At 32.2% G+C, this 27242-nt stretch overlaps 1 protein-coding gene across 2 annotated transcripts; it reads left to right on the top strand.

Moving 5' to 3' along the window:
- Positions 1-2179: 2179 nt before the first annotated feature.
- LOC143054019 (uncharacterized) lies at positions 2180-27242 on the top strand. 2 transcript variants are annotated; one of them, XM_076226864.1, is made up of 12 exons: positions 2180-2313; positions 4759-4950; positions 7025-7161; positions 7378-7468; positions 8674-8820; positions 10836-11006; positions 11850-11972; positions 20434-20565; positions 20994-21119; positions 21362-21433; positions 24103-24178; positions 26757-27242. In XM_076226864.1, exons 1-12 carry the CDS (start codon positions 2274-2276, stop codon positions 27076-27078), a joined length of 1629 nt encoding a protein of 542 aa, XP_076082979.1. In that variant the 5' UTR covers positions 2180-2273; the 3' UTR covers positions 27079-27242. The 2 variants fall into 2 exon arrangements, with proteins under 2 accessions (XP_076082979.1, XP_076082978.1); XM_076226863.1 differs by having other exon boundaries at positions 10833-11006.

The following is a 27242-nucleotide window of genomic DNA, read 5'->3' as shown; positions in this document are numbered from 1 at the left end:
AGGATCTTAGTTTGAAAAGTCCAACAAGGGATTACAGTTTCGTTGACTGATCTGCGCCACAAGAAAATATGCTTATACATGTAAAACGACGTATTACATATCTCTTTAATCTATAACTGAAAAACATCTTTATTGTGCGATTGCACTAGTGTAGATCTTTATCTATAAAATGTATTCAATATCTGGTTACATGACCGTTAGCAGTCTTTGCTTTTTGATGCATAATTGTTAAAAGTTTAGCACGCAAAGCTGCACATTTAAACTTATTGCATATTTGAATAAACATTGAAGTTGGTTATTGTCAACTAAAAGAATTCGTATTTTATCCGTGAACAAAAATATGAAAACTAATATTCTTTTATGATTTTATGATTTGAATGAACAAACAGGTCGAACTTTTATTTTAACATCTGATTAATTTAAATTGTGAAGATATAAACAGGCGCACAGGCGTTAGATATTTACATGTATAAATAAATACATAAAAAAGAGAACTGATTGTCCTTAACGAACTTATTATTAATAAAAGTCCCTAGGTGGAAAACATAACGAATGTTTATTAACAATCTATAAATATTTGTATTTGGAAAAGTTGAGTCGATTAAAAACGGTGCAGCAACATTGATCTCTTTGTTTTTCAATAGTATTTATCTTTGAAAAATGACTGTTAGACTGATTTAAAGTTGATTGACTTATGGACTGACTGATAAGTTGCCAAATTGTGTAATAATTGTTAAAAAGCAGATATAGTGTGTCTATTTATATTGCAATAATGTGACAGTTCAATCATATAAACTTTAAATGGGAATGGTTAAGAATGTTAACTATTCTTAATTTGCCATTTATAAAACAGTGACACAGTGGAGTACCAAAGTAGTAAAACAAAACTTATGTATTAACGCAACCCAAGGTAATACCACTAGTCAGTGTCAATGACAATAAACAAGCATATGATTTCGAAAACACGCACTGTTTTCCTATTTTCCTTGCTTGGTAAATACAAAGTGATGCACCACAATCAAATTGCCGCGTGAGAACAATCACATATTATTTTTCATTCTTAAACCTAAATGCACAGGCAGTGTTCGTTTGTACTGAAAGGGATAGCAAGTTGTAACTTGGATACTTTAAAGATATTGTTTAGGTACTGAATGCGACGAAAAAGGACTACGGGTTGGTAATCTCGAATTATTTTTGATGGACTTATAGGTGTTCATTATCTGTAATGTATGCATTAATTTTTTTTTAAAGCAGAACATTCATAATTAGGGGATGAGAGAATACAGTTCATAACATTCCTGACATATTCCGCTTGTTGCGGCGCTAAATTATGTAAACAGACAACTTTGCAAGACATTTGCATCAATATGCACTTATCTTGTAATCTGAGTACATTCAGTTGTTCCAATGTAATTTTGTTAAAGTGCTTTTTTGGTAAAGTATTTAAAGCCGAAAAATATTCATCACGAAATTAACTCTCTGTTTAAACTAACAATGTGTTGTAAAGGCATCCACATTAACATCTGAAGATTCCGCATGCCTATTGTTTCAAATTCAAGATGTAGCTCAATTATTTGATCATTTGAGTAAAAACGGCAGTGAATACAATTTATTGATTAACCAATCAAAACTCAAATATTTCAAGCTTCCGAACTGAATTTTCCACGGAACGTTTCATTTCGACTTATCTATGTTACATGTAACATGTTATCATTAAACATGATCAACTTTTACTTTTTTATATACAATAAGCTTGTCAATGACAAACAATGTAATTTTCTGTGTATCTGTGTACTCAGGAAAAAATTATCAACAAGTAATATGTTTTTATATTTCCATTAGGTTACAAGCGGCTTCCGTCAATAAATGTAAAGTAGAAGTCATATTTGTTCTCGAGAAGAGGTTGAATGCTTTACAATGAAATTGGATAACTTGTTGTGATCTTTTATTATAGCCTAGATAAACGTTTTCATAACGATCATCAACTGAAACCTTAAATATTTGACACAGGGACAAACGTTTATAGTATTATCAATTAGATAACGTATCAACTATGCGTTCGATAGTATAAAATAGTTGTGTTGTGTTGCTTGTAAACCCTTTTCATAAGTCTATTTATATCCGATAACCTCAAATTAAAAACGTTGTTAAAAATGAAATGTAATGTTTGCTGTGTCGTTATCAGTTACGTGCCGACTGTCTACTTCCTCGTGTGATCAAAACTATAAACAATGATAAATCAGATTCAAGTTATGTAAATATAGCCGTTTGATATGCTTAATGTACTACTACTGATTATATGGATTCCTTATGGTAAGTTTTCGAAATTTTTATCCTCTTATCTCATTACAATATAGATACATGTACTATTAGTGTTAAGATATATTTGTTTATACTGGAGAGTAACATTAGTCAGTCATTTGTGTCAATTGTGTAATGTATTAACAAGGACGACAAAATGTTCTCTTTCATACAATTTCCATGACAGAGAATAGTTTTATTGATCTGTGTTCGTTTCATTATGATGATTTTGATGATATTAATGATCCAATTTTTTCAACGGCATTTGGATGAGTAATAAAGAGAACATTAAACAAAAAAGTGTTCATATTGGAATCGGTTACATAATAGTTAAGTAATAATTGAAAGTTGTTCTCATAATGGCCCTGTTCATGCAATGGCATGATGCATAGAGACATAACAGCGTTCAAGGCCTTATAACTTACCGAGGACAAATAACAGGGTCAATTTGATAACTCCCATTTCTCATTACGTTTACTAACCAAACATTAAATGAGATATTTTTAAACAAACCAAACCGATTTTTGTTTGTGGAACAATTGTATATATATCTGATTACACCAAATGCAATACTAAAAAGACACCTTAAAAGTGACGTGTTGGAATAACAGGTAAATTTAAATACAGAATAATTGTTGTCCTACTCAAAGCAATGTATGCCATAAAAATACATTAATTTTGTGATTTTAAAACTCAGAATTGAATAAATGTATATGTCGTGTACAAGTTGCGATTTTGTACAGGTTATAACATGTACAAAAATATTGTACATATTATAACTTGTATAATGCAAAAATACAAGTTATAACATGTACAAAAGTACCTCGTACATGTTATAATCTGTACAAAATATTGCTTAAAAATGGTTTTAACTTGTACAAAATCGGAAAATAAGGATATGTTTCTATTATCGCAACAGATGTTATTGACCTCAATAATATTTTCATAACTTTTTTTTTATTTCTCCATGTTAGTGTGTTTTGTCCTTTTTTGATACAGTTAATGTCCAGGGGTCGGTATTACGAAGCATTCCTAAGACTTGTCATAAGATATATCTTAGGACATGTCTTATGATCCTCTTATGACTATCTTTGGACATATCTTTATTTGATGAATTATAATTGTGAGTGTCCGCTTTGAAGGCAAAAGTAAAGTAATTTTATTCTAGTTGACACTAAAAGATATAAGAGGATAGCCAGGACTGATGTGTCTACAAATAAAATTTGAAATGGAAATGGGGTATACGTCTAAAAGACAACAACCAGCCCATGGAGCAGACAACATCCACAGGACACAAATACATGCTTTCAAAGTAGAGGATGTATATTTTAAACATTAAAATGACATTCGCCTCATGCAATGATCTTATAGTTTATAAAAAAAAATTGAGTTATAAATTTACATAAGTCATGCTGAAGGCAAAAAATGTTGAAGAGTAGATCTAAAGATATTGATAATGAAGCATGGTCCAATGAAAACTATTTCAGCTCTCTCTTGCTTTTACAGAGTAAGCATATAGACATTGTTTTAGTCTTTATTTAGATATTACCCAAAATTATTAGGCATCGTTCTTTAAATTTTTGGAAGAATTTAGTTTCTAGTATCTAATGTAATTGTCATTGAGGAAATGCAAGCTTTTAGTAAATAGTGTAACACTTATTTAAGCCATGATGGACTATATAAAACATACAATTACATGAAAACTAATTTTGCCAACATAAGTCATGAAATATATATTTCTGAAACTTTGTGATGATTGTCCTCTACAGAAAAACACACGTTCTGGCCTATTTATTGTTGTTCTTTATGCATTGGTGAATTTAAAAGTATATTTTATTTCATTAAGATTTATCTTTAATTTTGTACAAGTTAAAACCATTTTTAAGCAATATTGTGTACAGGTTATAACATGTATGAGGTACTTTTGTACATGTTATAGCTTGTATTTTTACATTATACAAGTTATAACATGTACAATATTTTTGTACATGTTATAACCTGTACAAAATTGCAACTTGTACACGACATATACACATCATAAAATGAGAAATAACTTGAAAACTAGGTCAAATACGATACTCAGTATTGTTTCTTTGGAATTTAAAATGCTGTTTCATTTCCGTCATACATGTTATTTATTTGATTACTACTGCAAATCGTAATGACCTTGATTATTCCTAACAGGCCATTTTTTTTATAATGGTCCTGTTCTTTTATCACAATATCCCTGTTTTTTTAATATAACGGCCCTATTTTTCTTAACAGTCCCGTTTGTTGGTAATGACCCTGTTTTAAAGTCCTGTTAGTCTGTAATGGACCAGTTTGGTATATACATGGGAAGTTTCATACATTATCCACTAACCTTGTTAATAAATGATCATATCTTATTTCTGTGTAACTATCCATGTTTATTTAAGTATTGGTACAGTTGATGTTAACCAATTTATATCTATGTAGGACGATCATTGCAAACAATAGTCCATCATCATGTTCCAGGCATAACTTGGAATACAGCTAGGGATATATGCAAACCTTTTGATTTAGAAAACCGCCATGACTACCTACAAACGAGCGTCATTCAAGACGAACAAAAGTTTTGGATTGGGCAGGCTATCTACAAGGAACCAACACCCTGGATTGAAATAATCGGTATTAAGATTTGGTAACATATTTTAAAAGTATTTAAAGTAAAATAACAAAATTACCTAACTCCGAGGAAAAATCAAAAGGCATAATCAACAGCTGTATCGTATTGCAGGCTCTGAACTGAAATGAGCTAGAATAAGATATAGGTCAAAGTCCACGCGTGACAACAACTGGGAAAAAAAAGAATAAAAACTGATGACATGAAAAATTAATTAGTTGAGTTCAAATATAATACCGCAGTTCAACTAGGCCATGATCTAACTACGATCTGTGAAAAAAATGCAAATTCATGATGATCGCAGTTATGTCGTATCGCGGTCGTTGTGAGGTCTTCAAGATCGTGATGAGCGTGGCCAACTTTGAACATGTTCAAAACAATCGTGGTGCGGTCGTGGCAAAATAAGGTCGTAGTAGAAACGTAGTGAGAGCGCACTAAGATCGAAGTAAGATCGCAAAGATCGCTATACCATCGTAGCGAAAGCGTATCGAAAGCGTGATTCTATTCGGAGACACTGCGTTATGATCTCACAGCGACGTCATTACGACCTCACTACGACAATCATGTTCTCCTCGCGACGCAACTACACTTCCACTACGATTACAACACGCTGTTCACGACCATTGTATAATTATAGCACGCTCTACGTACGACCATCTACGTTCATACTACGACCATCATTCTCATTGTCATTTTCACATAAAATATATTAGTTTGGTCCAGGTATCGTTTGTCTGTATCTAATTAGGACTGCTTGTCCATTTTCTCTAACGGCTCAAACAATGCTTCTCGTTTTTATATAGATTATACCGTTGGTTTTCCAGTTTAAATGGTTTTACACTAGCTAATTTTTTGGCCCTTTATAGCTTGTTGTTCGGTGTGAGGCAAGGCTCCGTGTTGAAGGCCGTACCTCCGCCTATAATGGTTTACTTTTATAAATTGTTACTTGGATGGAGAGTTGTCTCATTGGCACTCATATTACATCTTCCAATATCTATTGACACATCTGAGTTATCTCTGATATCGTTCACTCAAATATCGTCATTTGAGCTTTAGCAATAGGTTGTGATTTAGGCTGGATTGGTCGGTCCGACATCTCTGCTTGGTCAGGATTTGTTACTATTAGAGCTCCCTCTACCTCTACATCAACCCCTACCACCACGACTACGTGTTCAAGTAGATTTTTATGGCTTGACTGTATTTTTTCCGAGAAATATACGTATTAATCAGAAATAGAAGGAATGGCACTGTATTGATATGGAACACGATGTTGACGTTATTGCTGAGAACGTAGTAAGATCGCGGTATAAACGCAGTATAATCGTCGTAAGAACGTGTTATAATCGCAATGTAAGCGTGGTTGCAATCGGATAAATCGTGGTATGGTCGTAGTGAGAACGTGATGAGCGTATAAAGATTTTAATAAGCGTAGTGAGGTCGCAGAATAAGCGCGGTGAGAACGTGGTATAATCGTAGCGGGATTTTGTAGAAGCGTAATGAGGACGTAGTATCATCGTGAAAGAAACGAAAATTTACATTTTTATGCCGCTCATACCGAATTTATTTTAGATCGCGAAGAGCGTGGAGCGATCGTGGTCTAGTGGGACTGGGGCTTTAGCAAAAGAAAAAAAAAACAATACAATTGACATATAGAGTCACAAAAAAACATGTATTCAATTTATACGTCAATTTATACAAATAGAGCCTGACATCAAGACTCAAAATAGTTTCGAAAAGTCATTATGCTAGTAACTAAAAAACCGCTTACGGTACGGTGTTCCGTGATAGATATAGAATGTTTACATTCATAATTTGTTTCGTAAAATTATGATCTTAACATGCAGGAAAGTATGTTTTGCGCCTTGTGAAAAAAGGATTGTAAGTGTTAACGTCTTACCAAAAGGTCCTTGAGTTTTAATGTATTGTTGGCGCAGTAGCCTATATCTTGATAGTGACATCCACGTTGAGGATTTACATTATTGTTTCACAAGGAGATTTTGTAACGGTTTTAAACAGTAAATAGAATATTGAAATAGAAGAAATCGATGAACCTAATGATTTCACATTTGTTTCTTTAAGGGTGTTATCAAATTTGGGAAAATCCAGATAACCCGTTTCACTCAGTGTCATCAATTGGAATGTGTAAACACAAATGTGACTCTGAAAACATCATGCACATAGGAAGTTATTTTGGTTACAGGAAAAAGAATCAGAGCGTAAGTGAAGTACACTTTATTGTTATTGGAATTCGAAGTAAAATCTTTCCCTGTAAAGTTAAATATGATCATGTCACATTATGAAATAATCTTCTGAATTATTCTTTTAGACTAACACTTATTAGTTTTCTAATATCTATAAAAAGTTCACAACTTCCAAGATTATTTCGCATGCTGTACATTTATATGATACTATACTTATCTTTTGGTTTATAGAATTGTGTTTGTCAGCCGAAGCTCATCAATGGAATCTATCAAAAGTCTATGCAAAGCTGTCACAGTTCAGTCAATTTTTTCGTATATCAGGGTAAGTCACATCAATATAACTAACGTATATGTATTGACATTTGTCCACAAAGACAATGATATTAACGTGTACATGTTTTAGTGAACCGTTTTACTGTATCGTATGATTAAGTGAATTTTTAATATCACATACTGATTTGTTTTCTTAAAATTTCTCTAAAATATTATATTTGAGTACATGAAAATTGGAATACTAAAACTATGGTACAGTAAAGTGCTAATTAGATTATATTCAACTATTTGTAGTCTGAATATGTGATGTTATAGTCTATGGTTTAATTTCAATGACGAACGAAAAAACATTGGATTCAATTAGAATTATATCTGATATAAGAATTGTAAACAATGTACAGTTCAAGTCTTTTAAGGGATCTGCTAATCCATCCGGAACACTTGAGATCACCCCACGATTTTGGTGGGGTTCCTGCTTAGTCTTTAGTTGTCTATGTTGTGTATTGTGTTCTATTATTTGTCTGTTTGTTTTTTTCTTGTTTAGACATGGCGTTGTCAATTTTTTTTCGATCTAATAATTTGAATGGCTGTCTTGTATTTTTCGCCCCTTTTTTTCAAGTCAATATATAAAACAAATATTCTTTACTTACTAATTACATCGTGCTCACTTTTTATTATCTTATTCTTCGTGTTCGTAAACACGGTTAATGCGTGTACATGTATTCCTTGATATAAAAATCATTATATTTCTTGTATACTACATAAGCTGATCCTATTGCACACAATGAGTACCTGAGTGTGTTATTAATAAATACAAGGCATAAATCACAGGCTTGAATGAGAACACACACTGTTATATCTTATAAACACAATTTACTGAGAAAATTACGTGTATTGTAATAAAAAATAAATGATAGAATAATGAATTAAATTAAATTTTTTTGGGGTACATCATTTAAGTAAGCAAAATACATTTGTATATATATATTATCTGCAAGCAAAACATTTAACGAAGTTTTTTAGGTGTATAAACACGTTGTATCTTTGTATTGTAATTGATAGATATTTTCGTTTTTTTTAGAATCAATTTCATGTCCAAATGTCGAATATTTTATGTTGAAACTCATCCTTATAATTTTTTCCCATAACTTTATACGACAATTCTTCATACTTTAATTATTTTAACGATCTCTTAAGAGTAGTTTACTCAAATTGCATATGTTTGAAAGACGACGGATCTCTTTTTACTTACAGATTATGATGGTCTAGTAAGTATGTCTTCAGACCCCGGAAACTGCACAACCGTATGTTGTGATTCGTGTAATACGCCTAAGCATTTGATGAATCGCTTGGAAGGGAGGCGATGCAGTTCAGTGGACAACAGCATCGTTGGTAGATGTGGTAATACTTTAAATTTAGAATAAAAACATAAATATATAAACTTGGTTGCATTTATATACTGCAATGATAACATCCAATAAAAATAAAGAAACAATGTCGATTCGAGGAATTGCTGAATACAAAAATTTGTAACAACACGTTTAATACTTTCTTGCGTCCGAAGCGCTTTTCTGGATTTACCTTCATCAGGAACGATCAAAGCCAAACATTTGAAATCCGAAGATGTATAAGTACCGAATCCGTTGAAGAGCTATATGTCAAAAATACATAAAATAGATAGCCAAATTCAAAGCCAACTTTGCCTAAGGGGTTGAAACCGTAGTTTTTTAATAATTTCAAAATTTATAAACAGACAATTTTAGTAAAGTTTGTTAAATCATTTCAGTACCGAAGAACTGACAACTGAGGTTATGATACCCTCGGGAACTGATAGTCCACCAGCAGAGGTATCGACCCGGTGATGTAAAAAATTGAAAACAAAACGTTTAACAATTTCTACCGGCCGAAGCGCTTTTCTGGATTTACCTTCATCAGGAACGCGCAAAGCCAAACATTTGAAATCCGAAGATGTGTAAGTACCGAAATCGTTAAAGAGCTATATGCCAAAAATACATAAAAAAGATAGCCAAATTCATCTTGAGCCAACTTTGCCCGAGGGAGTTGAAACCTTAGTTTCTTAATAATTTCAAAATTTATAAACGGATAATTTTTGTAAAGTTTGTTAAATCATGTCAGTACCGAAGACCTGACTACTGAATTGATGATACCCTCGGGGACTGATACAAATGTTGTGATTAATGTGTGAAATTAAAGTTTATTTTTGTGACATTATCCCGTAAAAAATAAAATTTAGAGCAACAAACTATAATTTGCTTACCAGCTGCATCAACTTTTTTTTATAATGCACGATTTGTATAAGCCATATTTTGTATAACATTTAATTCAAAACTGTGTACTGTTACAGTTATTTACTTATGAGATTGGTTCAATTGAAGCACATGTGCATCCAACATTGTCCAATTTTACTGTCATTTTTTTGCAGTGAACTCGCCAAGTATTGTCATCGATATGCTTGCTTGTACCGTTTAGAGTAAAATATAGGCGGATGATTTCCAAATGAATATTCCTACTCATAAGTCAAAAATGCACTGCCTATTCTACAAATTGAAATGACATTATATATTAAAATAAATGTAGTAATTTTTTAATGGGGAAAACAAAACCATGAAAAATTATTTTACATATAGTTGCAAGCCAGAGTGGAAATAAAGTCTCTAGAAAGACATCTGAGTTTACCCATTCAAAATATCAAAACATTGCCAACAGTTCAATAAGTTATCAAAGGGGATTATAATTTAGTACGCCATACACGCTTTTCGTCTACATAAGACATGACAGTTGCATACAATGTATACCTGGTTTTAATTACTAATTAGTAATATTTATTACCATTGTGTGCAAGAAATTGAAATATGACAATAGTATTTCTTTCATAAGTGATTAAACATGTACAAAACTATAATATTTATAGATGTGTAACCTAATGGTATATACCCAGGGTTGACATATTCGACTTAAAATGCAGAGATCTCGTAATACACTCGTTGCAGTGATGGATTCAATATAATTACATAACCTCTAGAGCATCCCTAGTCCTTATTAGACGTTGGAAATGATTTGATATATACCTACCCAGAAAAATACTTATTTTCATTATATTATTTTAATGTTAAATGTGACTTGTTCTACAAAACGAAATAATTCAGAGGATCTTTGGAAAAAACCATTTGAGAAATATTCATGCATAACATTCTGCTTTGTAATTTCTGAGGTTTAAATTCGTCCTTCCCGTTTGATCTTTAATTAAAACAGTCTTCATATTTTTATGAAATGGAATTGTTCAATGACATTAGTATATATTTTATTCGTTCTAATATAAAACGAGTTAGCTTGTGAACAGTTGCACTGTTAAATTAATCTGACTTTAACAAAAACACTACCTTTAATGTTAGTAGGATCAGAAGTAGAAAAATGGGATCTAGATTATTTCGGAAGCTTGGATTTGTGCATACAACACAACGAGTTACTACTAGCTTCCAACTATTGTCAAAGTCAAGATAAAAAAAGTGGAGTGATAGCTTGGACAAATGTTTTCCGCGAGGAGATTGAAATTATAAAAACAAAAGGTAACTTTGCAAACTTCAACCTACGTGGACTCATTATTACTACTCAGAACATATTTCCCTTTTTCTCCATGCTAATGTTTATATGCAATGCAGTTAAATAATTATTTCTCACTTGTTGGTGCAACGTTCCTGCTTTGTACAAACATAATAGTTAGTTCAAGAGAAGGGCAAACGATATCAGAGGGACAGTCAAACTCATAGAACGAAAATAAACTGACAACGTCATGGCTAAAAATGAAAAAAAGACAAACAGATAATTAATGGTACGCAAGCATGACAAGACACAACATAGAAAACTAAAGACTAAGCAACACAAACCAATGACGAGAGAGAGAGAGAGAGCCTACCAAGAACATATGAAATATATGAAACAGTATTAACTCAATTGAAAAAAAAATACAGCTTAACAAAACATATGTATAACAGAATGATTCACATTCAAAAGTATCAATAAGTGTTCTTAATCCAAATGAAAAAATCATGCTATGTTTTCGGTTTCTTTAGTTGAACAAAATGTGTCATGTTAATGCTTGAAACAGATGGGAATTATCGGAATTACAATTTGTAGTTTTATCAACTGATATAACAGCTTGAATATTCTTTTGAGCAAATATATCAACTTACAATTACATAAATACATATGTTTATAAAATAAGTAGTCGATTATGATATGTCTATGAATAAATCCCAATGGTATATTCAAATTGTCTATAAACCGAAATAACAACAAAACCTGTATTCTAAAACAGATTGGTGATTGATAATTACACAAATGAATTGTTGAGATGAAAATAAATGATTAATAAATAAAACTTCGATTAATTTTATGTATTGTTTAAATAGATTTAAACGAGGACCCCGTGAGATGCTTTTCCGGAGTATTTATTGTCGTTGACGGAAAAAGGGTATTAAACGTATCAGAGGACTGGTGCAGTGAAAATAAAAACTGGTTTATTTTCAAAACAAGTAAGTTTTTTTCTATTGATTGAAATGAAAAAATAATGATTAAAAAAAATTATTATGTTGTATGACTTTTTCTCTTTCATGAATTATAATTATCTGAGTTCCATCCTCCGAGAAAGCAAATGTTCGAAAACAAAAATTGAACTATATCTAGCCATTTGTAATCATCGCGGTAATAACTGACTTCGTTTATTCGAGAAACATCTTTGTCTATATTTATCCTTTAATACTACATACATGCTAATCAACAGATTTAATTTTGAAATCATATTTTAACAATGGAAAACTGATTGTGACCGACCTCCAAACAATCAATGATTATATAATGAGGAGTAATTAACTTGCTTCAATTCACATTCGTGAAGGTCAAATAACTGATTTCTTTTACAATTACTACCCCCATAGACTACCCAACCCTAAGCACTTAAGACTAATAAAAACCAAACTAAAATTCAAATTGAATACCCACACGACGGTGCCATGTGCTGATTTTAATTGCACATTATAATACATAATATCATGTCGACAAAAAATAGTCAAGTAATTTATAATTACTACTGAAATCAAAACATTTCATATACTGTGGATTCATTTTTATTCGTGGTATACCAATTTTCGTGGGTTTCGTGGGTCACAGTGAACCACGAATTTAAGAATTCAACGAAGAATAATCCCGAGAAATGTGTATGGAGTCTGGTTATGTTAGGCAGTTCTAGTATAGTGTTGACTAGCGATAAACATTGTAACATTGTAAGAAGATACAAGTATTTGATTAAATCTATAATAAATTTATCGAATATCAGTGATAATTTACTTTTGAAAATTGATTAAAACTGCAAGTTGTTAATTACCGTGTCATAATTTGATTTACCAGTGATTAAATATCAATAGGATTCAGTACGGAGATATTGTCCGTAGGTAATATTGTTTATGACAGGAACATTTATTTTCACACCTTATACTTATATCACTGTTTATTATATCGTGATTAGGGAAATGAGCCTCTAATCATAAAGTTTTGAATGCCTTATAGAATTGAGACAAGAATTTATAAATTGTAAAACAAACAATTGATTAGTTGTCTCTGTCCATTATTGTAATCGAAGTTATCAATGAGCACTTTAACCTAGAATGACCAAGCGAAGATTTTGACAATTCAATGAATTCCTTCTTTTTTGTTTTGTTTTATTATTGATCAAACCAAGGAGGTTATTTGATCTCCTAAATCAAAAGGAAATCCACGAATTACGTATCTAATTTTTTGGTGCTGTAATCAGCAATCCACGAATTTACGTATACCACGAAACGTCTGTTTTTTTTCTCTATCCACGAAAATTGATACCCACGAAAATAAATGAATCCACAGTAACATAAAATAAATTCACATAAGCAAGACAAAAAAAAAAAACAACTGAGAAACACGTCTAGTTGAGTCGGCCCTGTCGTGCTGAATGACTATATCCCATGAAGCGCGGGAATACAAATAACGGTATATGGGCAGACAACTAGAAGAAATTAATTTCAACCTAATTCTTTTTTCTGATTCCGACGAAATATCAGCCCACAACAAACATAACATTAAATTTTTAACTGGACACATATTGGAATCCATACAGGCTATAACCACAGGATTGCCATCACGATAAATATCAGTTTTACTTTTCGGAATAGATATAGATATATAACCTAATTAAAAAATGAGATCACATCTCCGTATATTTAATAGCTCGTACACTCTCAAAAATCTCGAATAAGTAAGTAAACACGCACATATAATACGCTGTGACATAACATTATATTTCTTAAATGACGAACTATAAATTTTAGATAGAAGCTCAGGAGTAACTGCTTCCTTTTTCTCAATTCGTGTAGCTAATCGCTGTTTTGCACCTTCTAAAACATCTTACATAACTAAATTTTCAGTAGGAGACGTTTGACTAATCAAATATAAAATGCTGAAATAACCGGACTAGCAGTGTGACTGTTCTGAACTAATAAAGAAAAATATAGGGCTACGTGCTAAGATTTTGCCGGTAAAATATCACAACGATGTATACCGTTATGCCACCTTTTCCAACGGATCAATCCTGCATGATAAGTTTTAACGGTACTTTCAGCTTTAGATTCGCAAAGTAAGTCCATAAGAACATCAACATTGGTATGCACAGCTGTTGGTAAACAATTAATCTCAAATTCATAGGCCTGCAAAAATACATGTATAAACAATAATTAAACAATAAAAGAATCTTAAATGTAAGAAACTATCAACAGAAAAATACGTGTTAGTACATCCCACAAGACTATGTACAATAGTCTTAATGCTGATCATAAGCTTTGGTATTTGTTAGTATATTAGTTCTCAACTAGGCTATTTAAAGCCTTAATGCCAAAATTAAAACCAATTCAGATATGTATTGTAATGTTAGTACACAAACAAGGCACTGACACAGCCTTTAACATATAATCTGTAAAATGCAGATAAGCATAAACAGCTTAATAAACAAAATAGGTTTACAACCTTCATACATATCAGTATTATCCTCTGAAATCTAGACTCAAAGCTAACATCTTAAATGTAAGATCAGTATTACCAAAAATGGCCTTCTTGCTTTTACCATGAGTATAAAACTCCTTACCGCTTGGTAATTCTACATATGCAATAACTTGATCTTTGAAATCGCCCCAATTTGGGCATAACATAGGCCAATAACTTGCGGATTGCAAACAAGGAACAATCAATGTACCTACAGCGTTGCATTGTCTCATGTAATTTATAACACGTGGTATAAGAAATACAGGTGGTACAAAAGACCGTTAACCCCATACCAATCTACTGTGAACGCAACAATACCAGAAGAATTTTCATTCCAAAACCTAGAAAAATATACCAGTAACTTGAAATTGTCATCTGAAGCAAACCAATAATGCGGGCCCCATAAAGATTCTATCAAATGAAAAATGTAATTTGATATTCCCCAATCATCATGATCAACGATACGACTAAGAAAATTAGCTTTTTCGTTTAGTTTCCTAGGTATCCAAACTATATCAATGTTGACATTGTACTTCAAACATGCGCTACATATATCCAACTCTATATTCTGTAAAATAGTTTTTGTACTTCCTTTGCTTACAATGCTTACAACATTTCGGTTATCTGTAAACCATTTAACTTTTTTCCGGATATAATGTTAATTAAGGACAACAAACCTTTCTTTACCGCTGAAAGTTCCTTCCAAGTTGAACTATTACTACGTTTTGAATCAACCCACATACCATGTGCAATGTTTTGTGGTGTTTCTACAATATAACCGCCAAAACCTGTATCACTAGCGTCAATGTAGATAATACTATGACATAATTCATCAACACAAAAATGTTTACATTAACTTCACTAATATACAGTTTCCAGAATTGTAACTGTTAAATTCTAGATTCAGAAGTTTTAATATAAGAATACCAAGACACAGATGTGTTCACGTCTATAGTTAAATGTTTAGTCATTAAATAAACAAAATTTCCAATAACTAAATATGTAGATATTATCTGACCTACAACAGATGCAACTTTTTTCACATACACGCTTTTACGCCCTGTTAAACAAGATATAATGTCATCAATTGAATTATCATCTTATCTATTCTATTATCGGGTATTTTGTAAAAACCATTTTCTGTATCAATAAATTTACCTAACCAAACCGAATGTTTAGTAGGTTCCCACAATTACTTTTCAGATCGCCATTTCTTTACAACCGGCCTTGTCAGTGTGGTTAAAATAAAACAAACTGTACTCAAACGAAATGGTAAAACAAGAAATTTGAAAAATGTAGGACAGCCATTGATGATCCATGAAAAACCTAAGTCTTCTGTGTGTGGTTCAAAAATGTCAATATGGTGATAAGCTGAGTGAACGTCGTACTTAAACATGGAATAATTCAATTTAATATGCTGTTGAACACTCCTCATGTCCTCGAATTTAATGCTCGGTTTCCATGAATGTTTTTTTACCGCTCACAAATCAAGTATCAATCTTTTCTTTAAATTAGACTGAACTGATACAGTAAGTAGATTAACAACAAAGGGTCGTTTGTCATACTGAACTATTAAACCTCTATGTAATAAATCTTGAATAGCTGTATGTACAAAATCGGATTTTTTCAAAGCTGATAAATTGTTGAACAAATACGTAGACGGAGGAATAGAATAACATGGTATCTTATAACCATGTCTTATAGTATTAATTATATAGTCATAAGCACCAATATTTATCAAAAATTGTATAATGTCCTTCAGCCTGCCCTTAACAATAATATCAGTACCATCTTGCTCATATTCGTAATAATCATGTGAGAAATTTTGAGCATACTCATTATCTAAAGACCTAATGTCAAAATTATATACATCTTTTACAAAGCTAGTTTCTTTTGTGTGATGCTGCTGTCTTGTTGTTTTTGAAGGGGCAGTTAACTCTCCGGTATTTGTACGACCAACAATTGAAGCATGGTCCCCTTTGAGATTTTCCAGCGTACTGGTCCTGGGCATACGGCAAACCTCCATACCAAGACGGTTGGACCCTCGAAAGGGCTGTTGAGAGTTGAAGCTAGAGCAAGCGGTGGCATGAATGTGATGCTGTTAAGCTTCTGGTTTGCTCTTAGTTTTTTTCTACCTAATGACCCTGTTTTCAGCCCTGATAATCTTGGGATCATTTTCAGAATCGCTAGCAATTGGGTTTGCCTCGTACTGGCGAACATCAGAAGTTTCTGCGATTTTCTATATTTAAGCCTATTTGTGCAGGATGCAACAATGTCTCTAGCATTATCAACTTTGCCATTGTCAATAGCCCAAATAGCATGGGTTTAATCTTCAATGCTTTCTGTATTATAATTGAATTGAATTTTGTTACTTTCATTACGCCATTTGTACTTGGAGTCCGACTTCAACTTCTTAACTTGAGACTTCATACTCTGGTTTGTACCATGGATTTCGTCGCGCAAACTATTTATCTTTTCGCTTATTTTTGTGTCAATATCCTGCTTTTGACGATTAACTGCGTCTAAAACGGTCCGCAAAGATATTTCTTCATGAAGTGTATCGGAATCCCTATTTACTATATCTGAAAAACACGTCTAGTCGAGTCGGCCCTGTCGTGTTGAATGGCTATATTCCATGAAGCGCGGGAATACAAAAAACGGTCTATGGGCAGACAACTAGAAGAAATTAATTTCAATCTAATTCAGTTCCTTCAAACGGTTGAAATTACATGTTTTGTTTTATTTCTGTTTATTAAATAGCATAACCAATTGCTTACTGTTTGTTTTGTTTTCTTGTTTTAGAACTAAATACCTGTGACACATCTTAATATCAAATGTTGTCGAAGTTTCTATAGATTTTAGATTTTCTAGTGATACTTCATCTGTTGATACATTTTGTTATAATATTGTAACTTTAATCATCATCAGCAATGTAGCCATACGTGCATTATCATGGTGATAATGTCGCATCATACAACTATAAAATGCTTCATTTCTTAGAATAGAAATACAACTTCAAAATACTGATGGATTCACTCGAACATTATGCCAGGCAATGGGATAGTACCGAGGAAGAAGACATTGAAGGCCGTACGGTGACATATAGTTGTTAATTTCTGTGTCATTTTGGTCTCCTGTGGAGAGTTGTCTCATTGGCAATCATACCACATCTTTTTTTTTATAGATACTATTTCCAAATGGATTAAGCATGTTAAGGCTGTGACGTCATTAATACAAATCCGAATTAAGAAGCTTAAGTTAGACTTAGGTCTATCAATACCCACGCTACGTCAATTTCTAAAGACCCAAATGTTGCAAAATACTTGTCCTACCTCCATGATAAATACATTGTTGCCCCCGCAGATAAAACCCCAAGCAATATCGTTTTTGTGTGTAAATATCATTATATAAACTGCTTGATAAATGAATTAGGTATTGAAAATTTACTTGGAAACTCAACATATACCCTCACGACACTTATCAAAGAGAAAACCTGAATAATCATAGGTCTATTCTTTGTTCATTTGGAGTTCCAATCAAAGATGACGAACTGGATCTTCCATCACTGTATTTGATACCTAAACTACTAAAAGTGTCCTTACAAATAACGGAATATTGCTGGGTCTTCCAAGTGCTCCACGAAATCTTTTTTCTAAATTATTAACATATGTTTTATCAGCAATCAAAACCTGGCTCAAAAGTTATTGTGAAACTACCTATTCTAGAGGTGGCGTGAATCAGATGTTGACACTTAAAAACTCTAAAGATCTTTAAGAATACATACAATATAAGACTCTCTCATCTTGCAATAGTATTAACACATTTGACTTTTTCTACATTTTACAGTTTTCCCCATTCCAAGACAAATTGAAATAGTTGGTATTACTTTGTTTCATTAAAAAAAAGGGCGAACGTAGATACAAGTATCTTTTCTTGAGGAGGGATAAATCCAACAGATTCAAATAAAAAATTCTCTAAAACTGATATTATCAAAATGCTTCATTTCGTAACTTCTTGATTGAGAACACATTTGTTACGTTTGGAGGACGTGTTTTTCAATAGACTGTCGGACTTTCAATTGGAACCAATTGTGCCCCTCAAATTGGCGACTTGTTTCTTTCTTAAAATGAGGCTGAATTTATACATGAACTTCTAAGGAAGAAAGATAAGAAGTTAGCAATATCCCTTAACTGTACGTTCCGCTATATAGATGATGTTCTCTCACTAAATAATGCTAATTTTGGTGACTATGTAGAACGAATATATCCCATCGAACTAGAGATAAAGGATACTACAGATACAACTTAGTCTGCCTCACATCTTGACTTACATCTAGAAATTGACAATGTGGGTCGGTTGAAAACAACACTTACGACAAAAGAAATGATTTCAGCTCCCCAATTGTGAACTTACCATTTCTAAGTGGCAACATTCCAGCAGCCCCTACATGCGGAATATATATCTCCCAAATGATACTCCCGGACTTGTATTTCCTATCATGATTTATTTTATAGAGGATTGCTACTCACAAGGAAGCTTTTAAACCAAGAGTTCCAAATGGTGAAGTTGAAATCATCCCTTCGTAAATTTTACGGATGCCATCACGACTTGGTTGACCGTTTTGGAATATCCGTTTCACAGTTGATATCGGATATGTTCCTAATGTCGTAACTAGAATACCCTTCCTTATTCCTTGTTATAAGATAAGCAATACGACGGCTCCTATATGTGGAGCAGGATCTACTTGCCCATCCGGAGCTCCTGACATCATCCCCAATTTTGTTTGGGTTCGTGGTGCTTAGTTTTCAGTTTTCTACGTTGTGCTATTATTTTTCTGTTTGTCTTATTATTTTTGGCCATGGTGTTGTCATTTATTTTCTATCTATGAATTTGACTCTCCCTCTGGTATCTTTTGTCCCTCTTTTAGAAAACTAGCAAGAGTTAAATTGTGTTTTGTCTAAAAAGAAAAAATACAGAACTCCGAGGAAAATTTTAAAAGGAAATTACCTAAGCAAATGGCAAAATCAAAAGCTCAAACGCACTAAACGAAAGGAAACTGTCATATTACTGGCTTGCTACACGCATGTTCTTGTAAACAAATGGGTAAATAAAACTAAGTGTTATAGCGAACTTAACCTCTTACATGTATGACCGTCGCATGAAATTCCACAATATTGTCAACGATGTGTGAACAAAACAAACACATTATATGTAAAATGTAAAAAGAGGGGGTATAGCAGGTAACATTTTTTTAGATAAAATGTAATCAGAAACTATGGGTGCAACTAAATAGGGGAAATTAAGGTATTGTTGTGTTACAACTTTAGCCAACCTCATCTTGAAATGTTAGTACTACACTTCATTCTATTTCTTCATCCTTGACACCTATTTAAAAAAAAGGATTTTTTTCTTTTTATCTTTTAGAAATTTGAATAAAACAAATTAAATCCCTCGTAGTTCCTTAAATGCACACAATCTTGTTTCGACAAGTTCTGTTCAGATGATATTGTCATGGTGTTAGGTTTGTGATATTGACAATACATTTTCAATTAATGGTGATTCTATTTTTAAATCGACATTCTTGCAGGAACAAATTGTGTTGCTCTTTTGATAGGCATTTCATTCGTCGATCAAATTTTTCACGTAGCCCTTTATGCCTCATACGGTTCAGTGTTATGGTTCTTATCGAATGTCGTATTAAATCTAGATCTGACAATTTAATTTTAAGCACTGAAGAAAAAAATCCAAGCAACGCTAGATATGTTCAATTGGTAGCTTCAGCCTGTGCTTCAATTTTTACTTATTGAAAGAATATTCAATTCCATTTCTATTCATTTATTATGTAATTGTCGGTCAGTTTGTATTTTATCGATCTTTCAGCATGTTCAGTGGTTGTAAGTATATTTTTTATATTACTTTTCTCGATGACAGATTCCTCTGTAACAGAAACTATAACAAAGAGTACGTTGACTACCATAGACACGAGCAAGGATAAACAAATAAACATTTCACCAGGCCAGTCGTTAACATTTGCAAAGGGTAATAAAAGTCTGCATACCCAAGGTAAGTATAAGTTACTTTAACTGAAATGTAATTTATGGTTATACACAAAACATTAAAAATAGATAATGATAATACACAATAATTGATACTGCAATAAAATATACTTGGAATCCAATTCAAGTGAAATGAAAACCCAGTTTTCCTACGTTTGTGTTAAAATGCAGTTAATGGCAAGTAATTCCTATAATAAAAAAGCCTACGTTGATAAAATTGACAAAGAATTATATAGAACAACAATTCTCTGATAGTTAGAGCAGTCGATCGCTAACGCTTGATATGCCAAATATCAGTTAGACTGTCTATATTGTTTTCTACTATATAATTTGCTTATCCCCTGTATCTTTATCATGTTTATTTGTGTTTCATTTTAAGCTTTGTCAATTCATCGTGTAGTTTTGATCAAATTGTATATATTTTGTTCATGACAGGTCCCATCAATACCAAAACTATAACACAAAGTTGGCTATTTACGTTAGAAATGAGCAAGGGTGCACATGCACGCACATCATTAGAACCATTGATTACATCTTCAAGCCATAAAACTAGTCCAACAGGTAAGATTTTTTTTGACTCAATATCTTTAGAGACAATAATTAAAACACTAAAATGAAAGTAAGCCTTCTGAACGCCAACATTCCCGTAAAATGTATCTACTTTGAATGTCCTTTTATAAGTATATGTATCTTTTGTCATATCATTTAAATTTCTTAATTTTGAAATTATATTTGTTTTATTACGTTATAATCATTAGTAAAAAAAACGTCACTATACACCATTTTTTTTTTGTCATTTGCAGCACGCAAGACTTTTAGGGAGACTGACTTTAGAAATAATCAAAACAACAATGAAGATAAATCAACATCAATTGGTTGGTGCATTGAAAACAACAAGATGTTGTTTAGTAAAAATTATTCATGTTATCTTTTAAAAGTACATGTTCTCTCGTATATCTAGATTCAGAGATATTGTAATTTCAAAGAACGTTGATAACATCAGTTGCTACTGATGATTACCAGATCATTTTCGATTAGTGGCATTCATTGTGCAAAGTGTATATATAATCCTGCGTTTTGTAAAGTTATGTAACAATTTCATGGCTTGCGCTTATAATGAATATTATAAAAGAACAAATATGATTATTTGAAAAGCTGAAGCGCAGATAAAATTGCTGTATTTACTACCGTTGTCTGTATGCATATGCATGGTTATTCTAATTAGTCTCCTGTAAGATAAAAGCTACGCATTTCAAATTAATCTAAGGATTACTTGACCCGTTTTTTAAGATAACATCCAGGAAAAAGTAAAATCACAAAAATACTGAACTTAGAGGAAAATCAATTCGGAAAGTCCATAATCACATGGCAAAATCAAATAACAAAACTCATCAAAAACAAAACACGTTTTTAATCCTTATAATTCTTAACTTAAACATTGTATTCGATAACTTTTATTTACTGTCTGATCCTCAGTTGACATGTCAGGACAAAGGAGTGAGCTGCCATGTTGACTTGCTGAAATCCGTGATAGTGCGAATGATGAAATTGATAAGAGAATGAAACAAAATCTTACTCAAAAATGCATTTTAATGCTATAGTATTAAAATTTAAAGCGTACACATACCGGAATAATCTTCAACTTTACCGTTTTCATTCGTATGACGTCATGTTTTGACTTGAAGATATTGCGCAAAGATCAATTCGTATAATGTTGTTTCATTTTTATTCTATTTATTTGAACAGATCTGATGCATTGGTATATGTTATTATGTATTATGATAGGATTGCAGGTTCTCTAATATAATGTGAACATAACTTAGTATACTTATACATGTTAGAGATTGCACATAGGTTGAAATACATGTGGATTTTCCGTTGTAGGTAAATATTAACAGCCATTATTATGTACATCTCTAAGTCTGCGATAAATATAAATATATCGAAAATAGTATCACGCTGTTGGTTATAAAGCAAAAAGAGCACGTCATACTTATCTTATTTTGATATTCTTAGCTTATCACAACCTTGTGGATTGTATGCAATATTATTAAGTTGTACGTTGTGCAAATCGAGACATGTATGACACGTCTACCATACTGTTCAAATGATATTATATAATTAAATACACGTGTCAATTTATACCCGAAAAAAAAATGAAAAAACAGCATCTTTATTGTTCTTAATTGATTGTTATTAACATAACACCAGTATACATGTACTACGTTTCGGAATATGTAAATTTGTTTTCCAGTTTTTCTACAAATGCATCGGAAATATGTTTACCTCGACGAAATTGAGATTTCGTATTTTTAGACCCATGCTTAACGAAATATGTGTTGATTAAAGTCTTTGGTTTTAAATGCCTTTTTAATTAGCAAATCAACAAATTAAAGTGGAGCAGTTAATTTAACACATTATTGTTACTTTTCTTTATATGATAGTCAATCAATAAAATATGTACAAATGACTTTTATGAAACATCTTAAATACCCACTCGAACTCCACCAAACATTTAGTTCATGTCTCGTACCAGAATTTTCGTCAGCGGAAGTTTTTGTTACATTAAATATTGGGTTTTGTCTTTTTGTATCGTATACATTGGTGTTAAAAGAAGAACGAAAGATACCAAAGGGACAGTCAAACTCATAAATCTAAAACAAACTGACAACGCCATGGCTAAAAATGAAAAAGACAAACAGAAAAACAATAGCACACACGACACAACATAGAAAACTAAAGAATAAACAACACGAACCCCACCAAAAACTAGGGGTGATCTCAGGTGCTCCGGAAGGGTAATCAGATCCTGCTCCACATGTGGCACCTGTCGTGTTGCTTATGGGATTACAAATCCGGTAAATAGTCTAATTCGGTAGGTCATATTCATGAAAGGGAAGGGGATTGTAGTTACGACGTAAGGAACATATCCGATATCATTTGTGAAACGGTTATTCCATAACGGTCAACCAACTCGTGATGGCGTCCGTAAAATTTACGAAGGGATGATTTCAACTTCACCATTTAGAACTCTTGGTTTAATAGCTTCCCTGTGAGCAGCAAACCTCTATCAAGAAAATCATGATAGGAAATGCAAGCACGGGAATATCGTATCAATTAGGAGATATATACCCCGTATGCAGGTGCTGCTGGAATGTTGCTACTTAGAAATGGAAAGTTCACAATTGGAAAGCTGAAATTATCTCTTTGTCGTAAAGTTTTGTCTTCAACCGACCCTCATTGTCAATTTCTAGATGTAAGTCAAGATATGAAGCCACCTTAACTGTATCTGTAGTATCCTTTATTAGTTCGATTGGATAGATGCGTTCCACATAGTCACCAAATTTTGAATTGTTTTTGTTAAAAGTACAATTTGAAAAAAAAAATTTGGTGAGGTTTATTCACTATTTTCATGAAAGATTTCTTTATTTGAAAATAATTTTGTGGGTAAAACATTTAAAAATATCTCAAAGGTTGAAATTCAACATTTATGGAGAAAAAATGAAATTGCTGGTTGAAATGTATTTTTTTGTTTAATCAACAGGTGCAATGATTGGTGGAATACTAGGTGCATGTTGTATTCTTTTCGTATCAGCTGTATTGATTATTTGTAAAATAAGGTAAGTAACTATTTTAGACAATATGTATAAGTAAAAATGAATGCACATGTCATTAGGGTAATAGTATGAGTTTACGGAAAGTCTGATTTAAAAGGTTAGCTACTAAAATACATTTTTTTTTATTCAAAAGTTAAATTGTGTTTGTTTATACAAAACAAAAATGAATTAACAGTAGTCAAATTATATTGTCATTCTTATAAATTCACTGTTTTACAAAAGTATGAATTATTCGAAATACAAATGATTTTCTTATCCCAGGCATAGATAGCTTAGCCGTATTTGGCACAACTTTTTATAATTTTTAGTCAACAATGCTCTTCAACTTTGTTCTTGTTTGGCTTCCTAACCATTTTTATCTGAGCGTCACTGATGAGTCTGATGTAGACGAAACGCGCAACTGGCATATTACATTAAAAACACAGTACCTTCGATAACTATATACATATATACATATATATCGTTTTTCTAAGCGTATGCTATATGTTAGGATTTTATTTCAGAAAGATATTTCAATTATTATTTCGAGTTAAAAATGCGGGGTAAAAACAATTGTTATTAGTTTGTATTGATTTATAGTTGGCTGCGTATTTGTATATTCCAAACAACTGAACGGAATCCACACTTTGGCCAGGTTTTTGTACTGCCAGCTGAACGATGACCTGTAGTGACCATATTTATGCCCCCTATTCACCCTTTTTGACTATATTAGATTGGACAGTATCGATTGGAAACATTCCGATTGTTAATTAATCAAATAAGATATTTTAATTTATTGCGTATTTTTTAATGTCTTTTTGTTATTTTGAATCATTGTTTTAATAATATTTTAAATTAAATCTTATAAAATGTTATCAAAAATTAAGCGAAACAATACCCTCAGTTAAATTGACGTGAACTATCTATTTTATATAAAACGAATTTAGTCGTAAAATATTGATTGTGAACGTTTTATCTTGATTGCTAAACGTTTACCAATGCAAGAAATTTACTTTACATGTATTATCTGCCACTTATATCATTACTCTACGGAAAACCCTGCAATATAAAACGAAAGGGCAACATTTCATTTCCTCACCTTCGCCAACTATTTCTTTGATCCAAATATACATGTATATTGTTTTATAAATGAGGCCTTATATGAGATACACGATTTATAAATAAATATAGAGCCCAGGTGGTCGTGTGGTCTAGCTGGACGGCTGCAGTGCAGGCGATTTGGTGTCACGATATCACAGTAGCATGGGGTTCGAATCCCGGCGAGGGAAGAACCAAAAATTTGCGTAAGCACATTTACAGATCTAACATTGTTGGGTTGATGTTTAGACGAGTTGTATATATATATATATGTAGAAGGCCAAAAGCCTATAGAGTTTGGAACTCTTACAAAACAAAGATTTGAATGTTATAATACATGGTATTTATTCCCCTTAATGTCAGAGTCTGATATAAACCACAGATTGCCAGGGATATATAAAAATTCGTCAAAACTTTGATCGAACCAGCGTCGCTTGGTAAAATTCTACAAATATTACATGCCTCTTTAAAATTTCATATCGACGCCTCAAACTGTTTCCTTTTATTTTGCATACATTTTCTGATTCTCGTAAGGTTTTTGACGATCTTCTTACGTGTTCGGGAAGAGAACGCACATCGTTTGGACATCGTCCGAACATGATTTGGTCACCTTTCGTATTGTTAACTTTTACAATGCGCGGATTGTATCAGCAGTATTGAATGCATATTTGCTAATTACAAACGACAACTTAAGTTCAAACTATGTTTACACCACATGTTTACATATTAAGATATTGCACGAGTAACACAATACTATAGTGGAAATGGCCAATATTATAGGAGATAGATTGGTATATGTATTGCTTATCTAAGATAGGCTTGTATATTTGTCGTATGGTATGAAATCGATTTAAAATATTTACATCAAACCAAAGCTTACTTCTATTTTCTTGTAAGGGAACATTGAAACCCTTTTTTACTGCTCCCTGTATAAAGTCTACATTGAACATTAGAAACAAATGAAGAACAGTGTAAGCAAAATGTGGATTTCAATAGAAAACATTATAAAGATGTTATACTCACGTATAGGTTAATATAACGTTAACAGAAAGAAGAAAAACACACACCAGATTTATCAAATCAAACGTTGAAATGTGATGACATTGATGACATATATATATATATATATATATACTCCAAATGAGGTGTTGTTAATTACATTAATTGTAATGTAAACTATTATTACCAACGCTGTAGCCAGAACGTCGGTAACGGCATTTAAATGCCAAAAGTGTTTCATTGAAACTTGCTGTAAATTGATATATTTTGGGAGTCAAGTTAAATTAAGGATTATATCTTCATTATACAAAAATTTGATTCATTGTCAAAATTTTTTGGACCAGAGACTATAAATAAATACACTGTAAATATATATATAACAGACCATTTGAATGTGGTTATACTATGCAAGTGTTTAAGCAAATATTTGACTCGGTATTTGTATCATTTAGTCTTCATTTTATCTGCGAAATATATTCAATATAAAATAAACTTTTGGTTTCAGATCAAAGGGAATCTTTAAGGAAACAACCAAATCTGTAAAGGAAGACACAAATCAGACACACTTTTCAAACATAATATACCAAGATTCTAATAATACATCAGATAGAACGAGTGCAGTGTCATTATCAAACCAAATCTATGGGCTTAGTGGAGCCAATACATCAGTGTATGCTGTCGTGAATAAATTAAGGAAACTGGAAAATACAGACGCGACCTACACTGATACAGGATATGGAGAATATGATCATTTACATGATATACACAATCGAAGAATTTGTCCCTACGTAAATGCGTATCATAGCCATGATGCACCGCGAAATTAAGAGGTTCAAACATATGATAGCTCAGATTTCGGGAACAGAAAGTCCAATGAGGGAAACAATCTGTATGACCATTCGTTTTCCGTGGTCGAAGGGGATGATATGTCAAATGAAAACCATGACAGTCATATTCGTAAAAACGCTAACATATACGACAAAGCATCTTA

Source organism: Mytilus galloprovincialis, chromosome 12, assembly GCF_965363235.1.
Source record: "Mytilus galloprovincialis chromosome 12, xbMytGall1.hap1.1, whole genome shotgun sequence".
Taxonomy (NCBI): domain Eukaryota; kingdom Metazoa; phylum Mollusca; class Bivalvia; order Mytilida; family Mytilidae; genus Mytilus; species Mytilus galloprovincialis.
Note: the sequence above shows the minus strand (reverse complement) of the source record. Positions and strands in the feature narration are given on the sequence as shown.